The 20,321-nt window shown below is 39.0% G+C and overlaps 1 protein-coding gene across 4 annotated transcripts in view; it reads right to left on the bottom strand.

Annotated features, from left to right (window-relative positions):
* MYO5A (myosin VA) overlaps positions 1-20,321 on the bottom strand; it is a 194,350-nt gene that overhangs the window by 22,321 nt on the left and 151,708 nt on the right. For 3 of the 4 annotated variants that reach the window (XM_058541598.1, XM_058541600.1, XM_058541596.1), the window contains 7 exons: positions 19,203-19,346; positions 18,891-18,944; positions 15,607-15,834; positions 11,200-11,300; positions 8,171-8,251; positions 6,150-6,348; positions 1,926-2,019 (listed from right to left, as the gene is read on the bottom strand). In XM_058541598.1, the coding sequence (XP_058397581.1) occupies positions 1,926-2,019; positions 6,150-6,348; positions 8,171-8,251; positions 11,200-11,300; positions 15,607-15,834; positions 18,891-18,944; positions 19,203-19,346 (901 nt within the window). The remainder of the gene's footprint in view (positions 1-1,925; positions 2,020-6,149; positions 6,349-8,170; positions 8,252-11,199; positions 11,301-15,606; positions 15,835-18,890; positions 18,945-19,202; positions 19,347-20,321) is intronic. The other variant, XM_058541597.1, reaches the window with a different exon arrangement.

A 20,321-nucleotide genomic window follows, 5' to 3' on the forward strand; every position in this document is an offset into this window, starting at 1 on the left:
TTGATAATGGCTTAAAACTGCTAACATCTCGAAATATTCTAACATTTCTTCAATTAAAAATACACATATCAAAGAATGCTGAGTAAAAACTTAAAATAATAAGTGGCTTTTCTATTTATCAAAATTTACTAACATATGGCAAAGGAACCATTATGAATTTTAAAAATAATCTCACAAGTTAATACCTTTAAAATCAGTTTCTTTCAAGCAAATACTCTACTAATTATCATCTCATGATATAATTAGCGCAGAGTTAAGTGCAGAAAGGTTCTCTGAATAAAGATTTCTTAAGTTCTGCCAATAGACATTATAGCCCGTGTGTGTGATTTGGAGGTTCAAAATTTTAATGTAATATATGAATCACATAATGTTAGAGGGTCATATATAAAATATGACTGCAAAGTAATCTGTCTGATTTCTAAACAAATATTTTAGCATTTGCACATCCAAGGGAATATTATCCTCTTCAAAGTAAGCATCCATGTTGCCATTCTAAATATTTCTGAAATATTTATTCATTCAACAAACATTTATGGGCTGATTATGATAGGTCAGACACTATGCTAGGTGCTGTGAAAACAAGGGGAAAGAAGAGGTGGTTCCCATGCTCAGGAAGCTCATAGTTCATTGAGAAAGCCAGTAATTCAAACAGAAAAATTGCTAAAAATATGACAGTGAAAACCACAAAAGATGTGAGGCAAATTGTGATACACAGAGGGTACAGCCATCAGATCTGTCTGAGAGATCAGGGAAGGCTGCTCTTGAGGATGTGACATATGAGTCTGTTCTCAAAGGATGAGCAGGAGTTGACCAAGAGAAGCAGGAAGACCAAACAGAAGGAACAGTTATGACAGGCCTGGCATGTTGGAGGAATGAAAACCACACTTAGAGTTAATCACGGTAGATTCTTTTGAACATTCCCAGTGACGGGGAATCTTCACCCTCCAAGCCAAGTGAAAATTATGCAGTGTGACATTGAGAGAACAGATGGGTAATCAGACTGGATGGTATCATTTTTGGTCAAAATGATAATAGCTTGCATAGGTTTGAAGGCAATCCCAAAGAGGGTCTCTAAACCTCTGGAACAATGAGACTACTGTTGGAATAAGCTTAGAAGTTGGCTTTAGCCCTGGCCACTGCTATATCCCTGGCACCTAAATAAATACTTACTGAAGGAACAAGACAAGACTCATTTGTATATAATACAACAACTGTATCTCACTGTTTCTCAAGGTGTTTTCCCATCATCATCATATATAAATCATGAGATGTTTAAAAAAATCTTATTTCTTTATAATCACAATTCATTTTCTCTTATTTACTTCTCTTTTTTTCCTCTATTACATGGTAAATTCTTTAAGGACACAGACTTTATCTTACTTATCTTAGTATTCCTAATAGTAAAAAGAATAATAATAACTAAGTTGTATATAGCATTTACTATGTGTCAGGAACTATACTAAACGCATTGCACATATTAACTCATTTAAACCTTACAAACAATGTCAGGTAGACACCATTATCATTTCCATTTAACAGGTAGAAAACTGAGGCATGGAGAGGTTCAGTAACTTGCCCAATATCAGAGACTAATAGTAGAAGAGTCAAGATTTGAACCCAAGAAGCTTGGCTCGAGAATCCATGCTCTTAACCTCTATGCTATACTGCCTAGCACAGTGCCTGGCATATAGAAGATAGTCATTAAATATTTGTTGAATGAAATCCTCTCCCTTTGTAAATTACTACTACTAGGAAAGGAACATTTTCCCCCACCTAGCAATGGAAATTTCCACTCCACAGAGGCCAGGTTTGCTAAAAGTCATTTCTGTTATTGTTCCTAATATTTGCATGCAAACCTATTAGGCCACTAGTATAGCAATACAAAACCAAGATTCAGCAATTGTCATAAAAACATGTTTAAATACCTTCTAGTTCACCAATTTTTTTGGCAAATACTTTCAGTTGTTTTTTCAGTTTCCGGACAGTCTTATCTTGTTTTTCAAGTTGTTCCATCAAATCCTAAAGATTAAAATGACAAATATAACAGACAGATCAAAATAGGCCTTCTAAAACGCACAGAAGGATAGCAGACACAAAAATCACAAAAACAGCACTGTTAGTTTTACATAAAAGCTCGTTGGTGGAGCCACCATCTGGCTAAAACTGGCAGGCATGGGAAATGCAGCTACAATAAAAGCCAAATGTTAAATACACACAATGCAGTAAATCCTTTACAGCGTGATGGATAGCAGACTTACTGGGGAGTCTTTTCCAGTAGACTCCATGTGGGTAAAACAATTAAATGCTCATAAAATGTATGTTGTTCCCGTGGAAGGTTTTCTTTTAAAGGGGGTATAGGCAAAATAAATTTTGATGAATGCATAGAAAGTTCTGTGGGCAGTGTTAAGGATGGTGGAACTTAGGTAGGAGCTTTTGACTGACACCCACGTGTGTGAAGTACTGTCTCTACAAGACCCACCCTTTGGAGATGCCAAAATTAGTCTCGTAACTTAAGAAAAGTTAAGAAGTTTTGGGAATTAAAACATAAGTTGAAAAAATAACCACAGAGAACAGGATAAAGAGCAATGTGCTGACCTAGGACCAAGTGCAGGTGACATAACACACCCATAAAATCTCGCATGGGATATAATTTTGCTTATAGAGAAAAAGGGGGTAATTCCAAATGCTTCATGCAAAAGAGAAAAAAGCAATACATTCAAGGCGAGGGGGTAAAAAGGTCTGTGATGGTTGTCTCTCTATTTAATCAAGAATTCTCCCAAATGCCGGGCATAGTTAAAAGCTGATAATTAAGAAGACAGCGGACAACAGCAGTCTCGGAAGCTTAGAATGGAAATGAATCAGTGATATCTGTGGTTGTTATTCACGTTAGGGAGAAGAAAATCATTTACAAATAGAAATATTCATTCATTCTCCAGCTTAGACAGGGCTGATTGAGATACTAGTGATTCAAAGGGAAGAGCTGCTGACATCTCAAAGTGTTCAGCTGCGCTTCTTGGATTTTCCTTTATCTTTCAAATCACATTTTGCTTCCATCACACTGTAAGCCTAGTGTTAATAACAAACCAAACACGACAATAGACGCAGGACACTGAGAGAGGTGACACCACTGGCTAAAAGACAGCTGTGGGGAGAAATAGGTTTCATGAAAGAGACTTCTGGGGAGGGGTAGGCAGCAGTGTGCTCTTCAGTTATAGAGGGCTAGAAGTAGCGACAGAAAAGCACTCTGAGTTTACATACAATCATCCGTTTGTAAAGTGAAATCCGATATGATTGATACTTCTTAGGGTCATCTGCATATAATTCCTCAAAATACTGAAAAAACAGGCACAATGGATATTTGTTTTTTTCTGTCTTTGAGGGAAATGCTATCTCTCAGCCAAATCAATTTAAAAATATTTTAAAACACAAATAATGAAAACTGTATATACTCAAAAGGCTCTGATTTGTCATCTGCCATTGCCCTCTGATCCTTCTAGTATAGACGATTCTAATTATATATACACACTTATATTTTCACATGCTCAGAGGAAACAGGCTATGGCCAGGGCGCCATCATTTAGCAGGTAAACAGAGCGGTGGTCCATATACCACAGATAAGGCCGTTGTTTCACTCCTCAGACCTGCTCACAAACTGTTGCACTTTTTGACGGGGGCAGGCAAATAAAATGAAAGTGAGAATAATGGCACCGTTGGCACGCTTGTTTGAAGTTGGAAGGGTGGGTGAGAAGCTCCATGCCTTCCTTCCCTGAAAGGCAGCACGGGGGAGGCCTGTGAAGCATGTTCACTAACCGAGGGAGAAAATCCATCTTTGTATTTGTGTAGGGGGTGGGTGGGTGGGTGGGGATATGCAGGTAGAGTTTCCAAGAACACTAAGCCTAGGTCCACTGCTGCTTTAATATTCTGCTCAAGTGTTTCCTAAAGAAATGCATAGCTGGGCCAGCCCCGTGGCTTAGCGGTTAAGTGCGTGCGCTCCGCTACTGGTGGCCCGGGTTCGGATCCCGGCACGCACCAACGCACCGCTTGTCCGGCCATGCTGAGGCCACGTCCCACATACAGCAACTAGAAGGATGTGCAACTGTGACATACAACTATCTACTGGGGCTTTGGGGAAAAAAAATAAATAAATAAAATTATAAAAAAAAAAAAAAAAAGAAATGCATAGCTAAGACTGAGAAAGTATAATGATTTTGAAAAAGTGCACCATTCCTTGTACTTAAGTTTGAATCCATTCTCCTGAATTAGTAGTCAGTGAGGCAGGAGATGCAGCTGACCTACGAAGGGTTTTCCTAAAACTCAGACAAACTCATTAACTAGACTTTACCTTTGGGGGCTTAGTTTATTTTTGATTAGCTATAAAAAATTGCCAAGAAAATTAATACTGCAGACAAGGTTGCAAGCGAAATGCTTAATCAACTTAGTGAAAACACTCTGGGAATCTGCCACCCACAAGCATCTTTATTTCATGGTTTCACCTTGTATTTTAAGACAATCATTTACAAGCATAGAATTTATATGCTGATCAATCATTGTTATATTATTCAGTATATTTATCAATTTGTCAGCATTAAAGCATTGTTAGTTTAATTTAAGCAACAATATACTTGAGAGTAATAAAATGACATTTCAAAAATATTCCATGATTCAGAAGATTTTTCCCCACAAATTCGTGATATTTCAGTCACTTTGGAAAGAGTCCAAACACTTGCTCTCACCTGCCTCTCCCATTCCCACAATGGAGCCTCACTCAGCAAGCTGTCCTCAGAGGGACAGACTGTGAAGAGAATACCTTTGGGTTTTGCCTCTAATTAATATAAAAGATGCTTGAATAGATGACACTAGAAAACTATTTGTAATGTGAATGATCACTAATGGAGTAATGACGGGATAATTCAGATTGTTAAATCCTCAGAGAAAATCCAAACTATTTTATTATAGGTCATTAAAACCCTGAATTAAAAAAAAAAAAGGCAGGGCTGGCCTGGTGGCATAATGGTTAAGTTCGTGCACTTCGCTTCGGTGGCCCGGGGTTTGCAGGTTCGGATCCCGGGCGCAGACCTATGCACCATTTATCAAGCCTTGCTGTGGCAGGCATCCTACATATAAAATAGAGGAAGATGGGCACGGACGTTAGCCCAGGGCCAATCTTCCTCAGCAAAAAAAGGAGGACTGGCAACAGATGTTAGCTCAGGGCTAATCTTCCTCGCCACCACCAACAACAAGAGAAGGCAAATCACCAGCAATCTTAAACAGCTTTTCTCAAAACAAGGCTGACACTACCATATAGATTTTATATAGAAATGTAGAATTATAACTTTTCAATGACTTAATTTAATAATATATTTATCAAAGTAGGTAAAAAAATCTGTATGTCTGTAGTAAAAGTTATTTTGTGACTGAGAAAGAAATATTTTAGAAAATATGTTCCATAAAAAAAAAGAAAGAAAGAAAGAAAAAAGAGAAAAATTAAAAGAAAAAGAAAAAACTTGGAGTCTGTGTCAGCGTTCAAAATCTGGCAAGGGAAAAAAATCTCCTCATTCGTTGCACAAGTTCTGTTAAAAAGAATCAAAAATGTATAAACTTAAATCCTGATGTCCCTCCTCCCTGACCTGGGAGCTCCATCCAACGTCAACCAAATTCCCCCTTGGCTCTGCCAACTGCCTGCCCTGACCAGAATGCTAACCCCACTTATCTGCTAGAGATGGAGGCTGGCAAGGCCTTGGTGGCTGCTCAGGGAGCAAAGGTGAACACAGCTTGTCCACAGTCTCTGTTGTGACAACCATATAACAAACCTCCTCGAATGGCAGAGAATCAGCAGCTGAAGTAGAAGTGGGTCACCTGAGTGCTCGAGGATATCAAAAGCCCAGCATAGTTGGCTGATACCTTCCAGACCCTCCAAGTTAGGCCTGAGCATGCTCAGACATGCCAAGCCTTCTGTGAGAAACAAGCCTGTGCACACGTTTTTTTCATTTCTACACTGAGTCATATTTTCCCACTCTGTCTCTACTAAAGTGAGAGCAGTGAGTTTTTCCAGCCACGAAAGATATGTTGAATCAAAAAGAGACTAGGACCATCCTGCAGGGTTAGGCGCTGCCTGCTGAGGAATGTGTGGGCCCAGCCCCTCTCCTTACCAAGTTTTCGTTGGTCAGCCGGGTGATCTCGTGCTGCAGGCTGGCCTCGATGCGGGCCTCCGGGGGCAGCTGCAGGTTCTGGGCCAGCAGCTGCTGCTGCCGGTTGTTCTCCTCCTTCAGGCTCTGGATCTCCCCGCGGAGGGCTTCGGCCTCATTCTCATGGCTCCTCTTCTGCGACTGGAGCTGGGATTCCAGGAGCCTGCAGAGAAGCCACACAGGTAGGAAAGGGAGATGACACCAGAGTCCGCCTGGTGGCTGCGAGGCTTCATGCTCACTTGCAAGAGCAGGAAATGTGGGTAAGCTTTAGCATCTGTGTAACTTGTGACTTGATTCAAGTCAAGAAATTCAAACAAGGGCCAGAAACGAATGATCTCATATTTGTGTCTTTCTGAATTGTGTCTTTCTGAATTCCTGCTACAAATATAAAGTTCTCAAAGGCCCTGAGAAAAAGGACCGTTTTAGCTCTTTTGAAAGGTTCATAGGAGATGATGACTAAAATAATCAATTAAAAGACATAACTTTAATCTGGTTTACCACATTTACAAACTAGCCTTTAAGTTGGCAAAGACAGTACCTTTCCCACAAAATAACTCTGCACGATACAGGGCAAGATTATAAACTCCCCATCTAATTAAATATGCCTTTAAGAATTTCTGCATTAATAATTTCAGGCAGAGAGTGTGACCAGGGCCCATTTTTACTTTCTACTCTTTATCTCTGAAGGACAGAAAGGTTGGAGTGGTACTCAGAAATATACACAGATTTACCCAAATCAGACAGATAGTTCTGAAATTTCATATAGATGTATTTTAAATTTGTCATCTTTTCTCTCCCCATAAAATTCCATATTAGTAACAGAATCCAAACAAGACATGGTTTTAGAACATAAATATTAATAGGACCAACAAAGTGGTTACTGCTTCTCTAAGCAAACATACAAGTCAGCTGTGCCTCTAAGGAAGCTAGGCCTTGGCAGTGAGAATACAGAGAGAAATAGCATCCTCCCTTTACCATGCACCCCCACTTCTACAGTCACCCCTCTTCCAAACACAAACAACATTATGGTTAGGAATTAACTAACAGTAAGAAAGAAAAGACGCTCTTTTATTCTAATCCCCTTGGTTACCAACTGCTGGGCAAAACTTACTGATGCCATTGCAAGCAAACTGCTAACAGCAGCCTAAAAATATTTTAGTGATTATAAAATTTCAAAAGGATTTGAACCAATAACACCACAAAGTTAATGACAATGGTTTATGATTAGAACAAACAAAGCAGAATAAGCAGAAGCCCCTTGAATGAATAGTCTATTAAGTATTTTTAAAATTTAATCAGTAAAATGGTATTTTTATGAGATTTTTAAGGCACAAACATCACTAGAGCAGATGAGTTTCTGTGTTGGAAAGGTGTTGCTGTTGTTAATTTTATTTGCTTTCCCCTAACATATTTAACATATTGAGTTTGGGTAATTATTTTGAACTGCAGCAATGCAGGAACTCTCCTGATTTCCTGTTTCACAAATTTGAATTTCACGATAACCACATAGACTGCCAAATCATGTACTTAATCATGCTGTTAGGCAGCATGATAATAATATATAAGAATGTAACCACATTGCCACAGGCACATAGATCCTTTAGACTGATCATTATTCCAAACAAGACACTGCTAAGTAATAGGTATTAATCTCTCCCACAGTAGTCTGGGCCCTAGTTAAAAGGTTTTGGCTTTCTTCCAACTCCTGGTGAGCTATTCACAAATTTTAGTGTCTGAAAGGACCTCTAGATAGCATCCTTCACTTATGGACAGCAACTCTTATATTCACCATCAATCCATCTCAGCTTTAATAGCATCCCTTAGTGGAGAAGGTTTTTAAGGTTTTTGGCTGAACGTTCTAAGTTTTACTGAAATTTACCCAGGAAGACAATGGACAAGAAATACAGAAGTTAAAGTCAGGAGGCCACTGTTAGAAAGAAAAACAACAAATCAATAACATTCCATTTTGAGGAGACAAATATAACCTGTTAGCTTGTTTTAACCCTTCATAAACCAGCCACAGCTCTCCATCCTCATTCAACGCATGGCAATCCATAGCAGGTGATCTTCCATGCAAAAGGAACAACAATGCAAAACACAAAGGGACACAGGATGGTAATCAGATGATGACGGTCAAGAGCAGCACACGGTATTTCAATATTTTATTAAGTCAATAAGATTTTTATTAATTATTAATTAATTAATTTTAATTAATTTCAATATTTTATTAAGTCGATTAATTTTTATGACTTTAAGACATTACCACAAAAATTATTTTGGGTTAATTTTTTTCAAAAATGGGTAACATAATATCACACATAAATGGGTAGAAATTAAAACAAAATAATCAAGGATCTAGAGCTGCTTCTCCTGCAAAATAAGAAATGACTGAAAAGGTGAGAAAGAGTTCATTTTTAACATTTTATTCAGCTGGCAGAGTGATCTTATATGTCACATATTATATTAGAGACTAATCACAACAGTCACACATACACAGAATGAACACTTCAGCTATTGTCTTCGTGTGGCAATTTTCACAATCCATTTCAAAATGAAGTCTTAAGTCTTCTGAGTAGGAACATGTTTTAGCTTAATAAAATCTGATTTCCTATTTTCAAAATTGTTTTAAAAAATTCTTCTAGGAGTAACTTATAAATAAGAGCATGTCCAATGTTCTCAGCTTTTATGACATGACTTTTAAAAGATTTTTGCATCAAAAATTAATTTTAAGACCTGGGGAAACAGCTTTTATAGTAGAGATGTGACACATTTTATTAAAAGTATGCATAATTAATAAATAATAATGACAAAGTTGATTACAGGTTTTTTCAATCTAAGGTATAAAAATAATATTTGAGTGTTTGCTAAGTGGCAGACACTGTTCTACATCCTTCCACAAGTATTATTTCATTTAGTCCTCCCAGTTACCCAATATATATCATTTGCCACATTGCAGAGGAAGACACGGAGGCTTAGAAGTAGGATACCTGTGGAGGTTACGTGGCCGGCAAGTAGTGGAGCCCAGGGCTACCTGACTCCAGAGCCCAGGTTCTTACTCCTCCTACTAGACTTTTGTTGTTGATACAATGTTTACATAAAACAAATTCCAGAGAATGCTCTTCTATGTTCCATCTACCATCTCTCCCCCGGAAGTTGATCTATTTGCATGGTCTCAATTGTATTATTATATGCTGATGACTTCAAAATTTATATCTCAGCCCACACATCTCTCCTGCTCCAGACCTATATTTTCAACTGCCTAATGGATTTCTCTCCTTGGGTGTCTTTCTAGTTCCTTCAATTCAATATTTATAAATCTACTGATCATTTCTACCCTGCACTTCCCCATATCCCAGACCCAGGATCACGAAATGGCATCAGCACCTCCAACCAAGTATCCTAGCAGACACTTCAGAGTCACCCTTCACGATTCCCTATCCCTTTCCCACACATCCAATAAACCGCAAGGCTTACTGACCTCACCTTCTTATGTACATTTCAAAGCGTCCCATTCCTCTCAATCCCAACTACCACTAACCACGTCAAAGTCACCATAATCAGTCATTCGATAACGATAATAGCCTCTTAACTGGTCTTTATGCTTTCAGTTTTGTTCCACTACGATCTGTGCTCCAACATAAAAGCCAGGGCTAGCTTTCTAAAATTCAAATCTCATCATATCATTCTCCTACTTAAAACCTTCAACAGCTTCCACTGTTATTAGAGTGAAGTCCAAATTCTCTTGGCTGTCTCTCCAACAGCCTATAGACTCTGTGAAAGTAAGGACTGTATTTACCTTGCTTACTGCTATATTCCTAGTGTGTGGCACAGGGCCTGGCATGAAGCAGGCACGTAATACATATCTGGTGATTGAACAGCGGAGTGGATGGATAAACAGTGTGATAGAGCTCTTTCTATACTAACACATTCTTAGATAGAAGAGATGCTTATAATTTACATTCATAAATTAAAATTTAAGTTTAACCAAGTACTTTTATAAAGCATTCTCCACTTTCTGAAGGTAATAAGTACCTCATTTTTGCATGACAATATTCTTTAGTTTGTGAAGTATTTCTTTATACCAATCCTGATACTAAGCATCAGGAGACCTAGACTGCACACTGACAACACAAATCTCCAGAACTGTCTTTCTCTGTGATCATCACTAGCCATATTCTTTTAAGCACATAGTCTTTTAAGTTCCGAGTTCAATAGCATGAAGGCCCTGTTGGGAACTGGGGGGTGGTAGGAAAGCTGAAGGAATTCCACAGATGAGCCTTTACTTTGTGATAATCTCAGCTATCAGGAAAGCTTTCAGGAAAGTTCAGTCAGTGACTGTGCAAATCCTGCACTCTCGGTCAGCCCACCCGAGGCTCTTAAGCGTACAGTGAGCAAACTAAGTGCCGTCTGCAACTTCATTCATGTTTACAGTACATGGGATAAAACCAGAGTTAGGATTTTCTCAGAACACCTTAAGAAACGTGACAAAAACCTGGTCTCAAATATCAGGGTCCCATCCTAGAATCAGGGTATCCTTTTAGAATTAATTATATAGCCAACACTGACATGATTCCAGATACTTCATCACTTCTCTTCACACTAAGTTTCAATTACTGAAAGCTGCAATTGCCCCTACAAACCTTCACAAATAACCATCCTGAATAACAAATGAAAGTGACTATCCAAGACAGTCCAACAATGAACAACTGGTTTTCTTCTCAAGGCAGCCTCTCAAGGCAAAGACCCTAAATATACAGAAATAAATTCCCTTGATGTAAAGAACATTTTCCCTGACACCTCTCATCAATAATGCTACCTTATATTTTGAGACTTTAACTAGGACAGTATTGGAAACCTTGGATTCCCTGTGAAGGTCAGTTGACGTCTAATAGAGCAATGCATAAACACTTTGACTGTACAAGAGGCTGGCTTGAAGACTAAAGATCGTTATGATTACACATGAATCGATGTAATCATTGATATGATTACATGAATAAAAGAAGGATCAACTTACCTGTTTGTTTCTTTCAAACCAATATATGCTTGTGCTATTTCGCCTTTATCTTTCATTTTTTGTACATCTTCCAAAAGTATTGTGGAATCTGTCATTGTATTCTGAAGGGGGAAATGACACATTTCCACATTAAGAGTCAACTCAAAAGCTTGGGACCACATACAACATTTTCTTTCCTCCAGAATAGGGGGGTTTAAGTACTCCAACACACCTCTGCCCCACCAGAGTGTCAGCCCCAGCTTTGCACAACTACAGAGGAGAGTAGGGTACAGGCAGTTAAGAGAAAGAGGCACCTTCAGTCCCTCTCCTGAGAATTCCTAATGTTCTACTACAAATGTGATGAGATATATATATATATTCCATTAAATAGTTCCTCAGTGTCCTTGCCTGGTTATTCTTCTAATGCTGTATATACTATACACTTTATATATAAAAGTATATATATATATAGCATAAACATATATATTTCAAAGTGTGTGTATATATATCTACACATACACGCACTTTATACATAAACATATACATATACATATTTCAAAGTATATATACAGCATTAGAACAATAATGAGGCAAGAACACCAAGAAACTATTTAATGGAATGTACAAAGCTATTCTTTCTACTACTTCCTGACCAGTTAAAATAAAACAAACGCCACAATAAAACACTAAAAATTTGACATAAAGCTCATTTTTCCATTAAAAACTCAGCACAAAAAAGGCGATATTCAGATGATATGCTTCAGAAAAATAAAGTTTTTTCTCACATCTTTAAATATATATAAATGGGAAGGATTTAGCTCCTTGTAAATATCTACCATCTGCTGTTATTCTTTTTTCTTCTGTTACAGTATAGCATGGTACATAAACTTTGAAATAAACATCTGGCAGGTCAGGATTACTAATGATTTTGTATAAAAAGGACTATTCTGCTAACATTTTTACTTCATTTTTTATTTTTCCTTTTTAGTCTAATCTGTCAGACAACCAATATAATTTTAAAATTAAAATTTTACTACTCAGCTACTCTCTCTCTCCCCTAAACCAGGGCAAGAACAGACAGTAAGAACCACTGCTCCATAGCCTCTAAAGAATAATACACTTTAGAACCCAAGGGCCCATTCTATTTGTCTAAAAAGTATATGTCTGATTCTTTAGTCCACGTTTGCTCTAAAGCCAGGTGTCACAATGAAGTAGAATTAATAGAATATACTTCAAATACCACGATCTTAGAGACCAGTTCCAAGACAACTTTAACGCCAGCTAGAGGCCTACGAATACTTGCTTTTCAATTTCAGCGTTTATAAGAAATATCCTTTAAAAAAAAATCCTGTCCTTTTGTGAGTTTATAAATGCATCCTTAGAGAAGACTAAATATAATCTAATAAAAGCTACTAACAAGAGCTCATATTTTACTGAATTTTAAAAATATTTCCCATGAACACCACATATAGCATTTCTTTAGCTATGTTTTATAAATATTTTAGTACGCATTTCATAGAAAATTTCTTTCTCTCTTTCCCTGAAAGGCAGAAAATCTTTCTATTCTATAAAGGGCCATACTCAGATTTTTAAGCTTTAGGTAATAACTCTCCAGGACTCAGTTTCTATATTAAATAATGCTACATATATTTCCTGATATCTGAGGCCCTACATGATGTGGCTTGAACTTTTAGTAAATCAGGTCACTTGATCTAATTAACTAATCCAAAGAAAAGACAGGCTTCTTATACGCTGTTGTCCTGGTAGTAAGTAAGCAGCCAGTCCTTCCCTCATCTGGCTTGCCTTAGCCAACAAGTGGTAGCTAGGGCATGGGATCAGAATTGGACTGCCAGCATTAGGAAGTTCCTGACTCACTGCTCAAAGTTTGTCTCCCCCAAGCCAGTGACCAGAAGTTCTGAAAGGGTTGCACCATGTAGGAAAATCCCACCCTTTCCAGGAAGGGTGTGCTCACCTCCTCAGGCTCTTCCCCACCCTTGGCCAACAAACCCACAGCTGGTAGAAATGAGATCATGGGAGAGCCTGTGCTTTCGAGTGTACTACAATTTAAAGGCCTTCCTCCTCTCCTTGTGGATGCCCTACCGTAACTACCATAGTGAGTCACAGAGCTGACTATAAATTAGAAGTTATGGAGACCTCTCTGTGATCTAGATTGGTGCCTACTGCACGCATTATTTTCCCACTGACTTCCCAAACAGGAAGGGGTCAAAAAGGATCTTAATTTGTAAATATCAAAGTAGACTTGGTGGCCAGAAAGCGTCAATTGCACATATTGGGGGATACTTATAAACTAAAAATTAGGAGTAAATAGAAGTATTTACTAAAAATTTTTAAAAATTTTATAATTACCTTGTCATCCTGAAAATCACAGGTCAGCAAGGACAAAAAACAAATGGAGAAAACAATAAGCCCTTAGTTCCATAAATAAATTCCATCAATGAATCCCCATGATAACAGATAAAAGCTAACTATAGAAACCACCATGAGTTGTTTCTCCTAAAGCTAACTCTGTATATAAATTAGTATTCATGGAACTGGCATAATGTGGACATTAATATATATTTGTGTGACAGCAACTCTTAATTCTCAGGAATAAGTGATTGAAATTCTTTTTGAGTTGTTTTTGTTTTTCTAATTGTAAAGTGAGTATGTGAGAAAATGACCCTGTTGTATATGGGTGAAATTCTTATCCTAGGCCTGTGACAGTTACAGTAATGCCTTGATAGGAGGTCATTCTTCCAAGTGAAGCCTCCCAGAATACTCGTGGAGGTGGAGCAGATAAACTAGATGTGGCTGGGCTGGATCATCACTTAGCTCACAGGGTCTCACTCACCACTGCCCTGCAAAGGAGTTGTGAAATGATGTGTCTGTCTGACTAGAAACTGAGTGGGACAAACAGCACTGGATTTGAAAGGTCTCAATCAGTGTCATGGGCATTTTTCCTAGGAGAGAACAAGCTGCTGCATGTGTAGGCTGGGAGCTTGGAGAGCAGGGACCTTGGTTAGACAGGACCAGCCCACAGGGGCTGGAGAGCAGTTGTCACATGGAGTATGTGAGCTGGGTAAGTAAGAGTGTGTGATACCAGAACTATGTGCTCTGTTAGCTGGATTGTTTTTATGCCCCTTGGTTCCCTGTCCTTTTCCTTTCCCTTAACTTTTACTGAAGTTTCTTGTGAGTATACCAGTTTGCCACAAGGGGACCAGAGAAAGGAACCTGACTTTGGACTCTGCTCCAGCTAGCACGCAGAGGGAGCAATGGTAGTCATGGGAACCAAACTGAGACAGCCTCAGGGAAGGTGAGATGTGTGCGGCCAAGCCAAAGAGAGATTCCTCTTGTGAACTCCTCTCATTTCAGACTTAAGGGGTTTGTGATTTGTTTTAAAATAAGGAAGCCCATTTCTTTATATAACTCCACTTGTTACTGGATTTTTTTTCTCTCAAGATTAGTCAGATATCTTGTTTTCAGAATTTGATATTTTCTGGATCAGGGTTGATCCCAGGTATAAGCTGCCTTTATCAAATCCAAATGTTAGGTGCCAGGTTCAGTGTCTTAACCACATGCAGAACTATTATTTCTAAGAGAAGTATTCTCGGACCTTTCTGGCATCCAATTCATTATATATCACAGGCATTTCTTATATGGCCTGCCATGCAGCCAGGATACTTGATTGCCTAATTCTCGGTAACACTTTGCTGCATGAGCATCAGGAGGGACACAGGCCAGGTTTTAAGATGATTACTCAGATTCCTTCTGATGGCAAATGACAAAAAGGCCCATTTCTCAGCAGCACATGGCAGCGCTGGCTCTCAGATTACCTGAGGGTAGGGGAGTACTTCAAAGGGCCATCTATATTCTCCAACACAGGTCCTTTCGGTTGAACCTATAACACGGCCCCTCCCAGCAGGGACAGCTCCCCTATGAAACAGAACTCCCTGAAGTGAGCAGAAATCATCTCCATGTAACTTATACTCACTGATGTCATTTCTAACCTTTTCATATGTTACCTTTCCAGTTAAACAAGCTATTTTCAACAAATAATTTTAAAGTTGTATTTAATGCCTTTCTACAACAAGATAATTTATTGATTTTTGTGTTTAATAGAATTTTATTTTTGATCAAAATTTATCGTGGCCAGATTACTACAAAAAGATTAATTTTAAAAGCCCTTTGCTCATGAGTGAGAGATGAACCTTTGAAGATCATTTGGGATCTCACTTGGTTTTTGCTCACTCTAATTGGCATTGGCAACAGTTTTAAAACAACACTGAAATTTTTAAAAAAATGATGATATCCTCAATTAAACTAAAAAATGCTCTTAAGTGTTTGCTTCATTATATATTGGAGGGAAAGGATAAGAAGAAGTAGAGGCCAGTCCCCAAACACCCACTTTAGCCACTTGCCCATCCTTACCTTGGGTTGAATGGCCTCTTTCTGGCTCACCAGCTGAGACCTCAAGATGAGGACCTCCTCCTTGCGGACATCGAGCTCCTCACTCACAGAGGTCAGCTGCTCCATGAGGACACGGTAGGCTGGTGCACCTGGAGCAGTCACCTCTGGGGCACTTTTCTCACTAAGCGCCTTGCGTAACTCATTTAGCTCATTTTTCAGTTTTTTGTTTTCTGATTCTAGTTCTTGACGCTGTATGAAGAGACAAAGAATAGTTCATTGCTGTCATCCTCAACTTTACATTGGAATACTCATTGTCCCCCAAGATGATAGAAGAATTCTGCTAGAAAAGATAATCAGAGCTACCCTAGTGAATGGCTTCCCAGGTTCAAGAGGGAACTCTGTTCTGCAAATTAAGAAAGTCATCAAGTGGAAATGAGCAAGGTGAATGGTAGTGTGCTTCATCAATCCAAATTCCAGAGTCAAATTTATTGAAGGCCTGCCCTGGGTGTGTTCACAGGCCTGGAGAGACTGCTGAGTCCCAAGGGGTAAGTTTAGCTCAGTCCTAAGAAGCCCAGGTTTTGTTTGTGGGTAAATATAAGGGCAAGTATGAGGGTCCATCTGGTCAGATTATTTCCAACGAATGGTTCAGATAAGCAGATCCCTGAAATCTTGAGTAGCATCCTGTTATTCCTTTGTAAAGCAAAATACAAAGACCACTGAAATCTTAGGCTTTTAACTTCTAGTAAAAAAAATTACACACCACTTAAACTAATAAAATTCCCTTTAGTGTTTTGATGACAATAGACAATGTATTTTTCAAACTTTTTTCCTGTGTGACATGCTTGTGAAGTTGCTGGCAAAAGCCATGGGAGGTGGGAGGAGAGGACGGGCCACCTCTGCCTTCAGCCATCATACACATCCTTTACCCCTACCATACTTTCCACTTACTACCAGTACAGTTAGCACTGCCCCCGTACACTCTGCTCAAACAATGGCAAGGGAAACCCAGAATTGAGTTCTGACACTAAACTCTATTTACTGACACTACAACACGAATGTCACAGGATACTGGCTGGGAAACGGTGAAATGGACAGTCATTTAAAAGCACGTGGTGCCTTATTTAGCACATGACGTAAGGCCTTATGATAGTGTGAGATACTTCTTCATAAAGATAAAATTTTATTGTTTCTTCCAGAGAAGCAATCATGGGTTTGTAGCGCCGTATTAGGCCTATCAACATGTTATAGTAGAACTATTTAAAGTTCTTTTTTTTCTAGTTTAAGAATATATAACCCTTTCTTCCATGAATTAATCCATTTTATATGAAAATGAATGCTCCTTCCTATCCCCAGTCTCCGACCAACTGGTAATGAGATTCATACTGCTCATTTCTGAAATAGAAAACACATGAAAGTCTTTACTTTGACATCTAAGCTCTCACGCAATGGTTCCCAAACTTTAATCAGAATCACCTGGAGGACAGATTGCTCGACCCACCCCCAGAGTTTCTGATTCAATAGGTCTGGTGTGAGGCCCACAAATTTGCATTTCCAACAAGTTACCAGGTGATGTTGATGTTGCTGGCCCAGGGACCACATTTTGAGAAACACTGAGCTAATACTTGGGAACTTTGCGATCTGGGCTGCTGCTTCTTTTTTTTTTGTGAGGAAGATCAGCCCTGAGCTAACATCCCATGCCAATCCTCCTCTTTTTGCTGAGGAAGATTGGCCTTGAGCTTGGGTAGGGTAGAGGCCCGGTATTCTCCACACCAAGATGCCATACAGGCTGGAGAAGCAGCAGTCATCAGCAGTTCTGGACTGTGGGAAGTGGCAAATCCATAGAGAATACGGTCTTATTAATGTGCATAAATTTTGTTCCAAATCATAGTATTAGGAAATGATATATCAGGACTAGACTTGAAGTAATATTACTGGAAAAGAAAAAAAACTTCATGACAGCTTAGAGAAACCCTAGGAATTCTCAAATATACATAAAGGCTTTAAAATAATATGAGTTTCCTTATGCTATTTTACGGCTTTTCTAATTTTTAGCTTTGGTTATAATCATAAACTTTACTATAATTTTCCAGCTATTCTAGACTGTAATTCGCTAAAGCAGAAAATATTAAAAAATTGACATAAGCTAGAAAATATCTGAGAAAAACAAATTTAAGACTAATAAGTTAACTAATAACCTAAAAAACTTTTGAAGCTGGGGGTGTCTTGATAGCTGACAGCCTCATGGCTCAGACTTCGCAGGGGGCAAAATGTTCTGATTCTGGAAAGCAGAAGATGGAGCCGGGTGGAGCCCAGCCTGCTCTGGATCAAGGAATGGGCCCCTTTTTTTTTTAAACTTCAACTCTTGTGTTCCCCAGGATGCTTGTATTTCAGGAACTGCTGCTCCTACTCAGTACCTTTTCCTTTGCTCAACCGCTCTGGGACACACAGTGGCAGCATATCACTGTCTAGTTAGACATTGCCTTTAACCATCAAGAAGACACAATTCTCCACATTCTCCCCCTCCACCCAACTGTTTTTAAAAAATAAGAATATGTTTCTACTCTGCAAACTAATACCTAGCTTCCTTTCTCTACAAACACATAGTCTCAGTGGGGTTTGGTGGTTAGAGCACAGGGTTTAGAGCAGATATCTATGCTCAAATCCTGTTCCTGTTGGTTTCTAGTGGGGTGAGTTTAGGGAAGTTACTTATATGTTAACCTCAAATTCCTCATCTGTAAAATGGGAACTAAAATACTTACTTGCAGAATTGTTGTAAGAATTAGAGCTGATATATGTAAAGTACCTGTATTTAAAAATGATGGTGATAATGACAGCAGCCAATATTTTTTCTGTACTATTCTATGCGCTGGGCACTATTCTAAGCAGTTTACGTGGATTACTTCATATAATCCTCATGACAGTCCTAAAAGATAAATATTATCATTATCCCCATTTTATAGATGAGGAAACTGAGGCACAGAAAGGCTATGTACTTACACACAGCCATACAGTGGTGGATCTAGCATTTGAACCCAGGCAGTCTGGCACTAGAGTCCTTGTTCTTTACTACCTTCTGCAGCCTCAAAAGGCAGCTACTGCTCCTCTTTCTGTTTAGACTGAAGTCTAGCTTACATGAAATAGCATCTATAAAAGTACACAACACAAGGCTAGACGTAATGCCTGAATGAAGCTTAAGCTAGGGCCTCTGCTGTCCTTAAGGATGTTCTCTGAGAAAAAGAGAGGCTCTGAGCAGGTCTCTTGACAAAACAAGATATTCAAAGTCTTGGGCAGAAACTTCCCATTACCTTGAGTGACTCATATTCCAGTTCTGCACCTCTAATTTGTGGTCGTTCTTCTTCCTAGGAAAAATATAAAGTTAAAAATTTTATATGTAAGTAGTTACGTTTTAATTGCCACATTTTTTTCTCTTAGAATATTTACTTGCTCTCCAGGAAACAGTGAAGAGAGGTCAGCCCTCACTACTTGAACCAAATGCTGCTTGTTAAGGTACTCCTGGGCTGGGTTCCCATGAGAGGAGAGACTGCAGAACCGGACATCAAGTCCCAGCCTCCGCGCCCAGGCCGCCCGCGGCCCTCGGGTGGGCTAGCACCGCGCACCTTGGCCTTGCTGCGCAGCACCTGCTCCTCCTTGCGGTCCAGCTCGTCCTGCATCACCTGCTTCTCCTGCTCCAGCTCTGTGACCCGCTTCTGGAGCTTGAGGAACAATGACATGTCCAGAGGCACCTTCTTCTCGCTGGGCTCCTAAAACCCAGAAATTATAAGATGGTCAAGATGATGCAGAAGATGTACAAGCTAATGAGAAAATGATGAGCAGTCCAACAGAAAAATAGGTAAACTTATAGAAGAAATATAAAGGACCAAAGAACATACAAATAACATGCTCAATCTAGCAAATACATGAAGAAATGCAAATTAAACAACAGTAAGGTACTACTTTTCCCCTATCAGATTGGCAAAGAGGGAAAAGATTAATAATGCCATGTGTTAGTAACAGTGTCTTACATGATATTGGTGGAAATATAAGGAAGCCTTTCAAAAGGGCAAGTTATTAGCTATATTTATTAAAATTTAAATATGTATACTCTTTAACCTAGCAATCTATGTTTAAGAATTAATCCTACAGAACTACTTACACAAGTACACAAAAATAGATGGAAAAAGATGTTCATTGCAGCATTTTTTATAATTGCAAAAAACTGGAAAGAACCCAAATGTCAGTCAGTAGGAGAGTTGCTTAAATAAATTATGGTATAGCCAAACTATGAAATATTTTATAGCTGTTAAAAAGAATAAAGTAGATCTACATGAGTAGATAAATAAGTTCTAGATAAAAGACACAAGTTGGGGCCGGCCCGGTGGCACAAGCGGTTGGGTGCGCGCACTCGGCTACGGCGGCCCGGGGTTCACCCGTTCAGCTCCCAGGCGCGCACCAATGCACCGCTTGGCAGGCCATGCTGTAATGGCGTCCCATACAAAGTGGAGGAAGATGGGCACGGATGTTAGCCCAGGGCCAATCTTCCTCAGCAAAAAAAAAAGAGGAGGATTGGCAGATGTTAGCACAGGGCTGATCTTCCTCACACACACACACAAAAAGACACAAGTTGCAGGACAGTGTTTATATTATGATCTTATTTTTGTTAAAAAACAAATATATGTGACTTTTGGGGCTGGCCAGGTGGCATAGCGGTTAAGAGCACGCACTCTGCTTTGGTGGCC

Source organism: Diceros bicornis, chromosome 5 (genome assembly GCF_020826845.1).
Source record: "Diceros bicornis minor isolate mBicDic1 chromosome 5, mDicBic1.mat.cur, whole genome shotgun sequence".
Taxonomy (NCBI): Eukaryota; Metazoa; Chordata; class Mammalia; order Perissodactyla; family Rhinocerotidae; genus Diceros; species Diceros bicornis.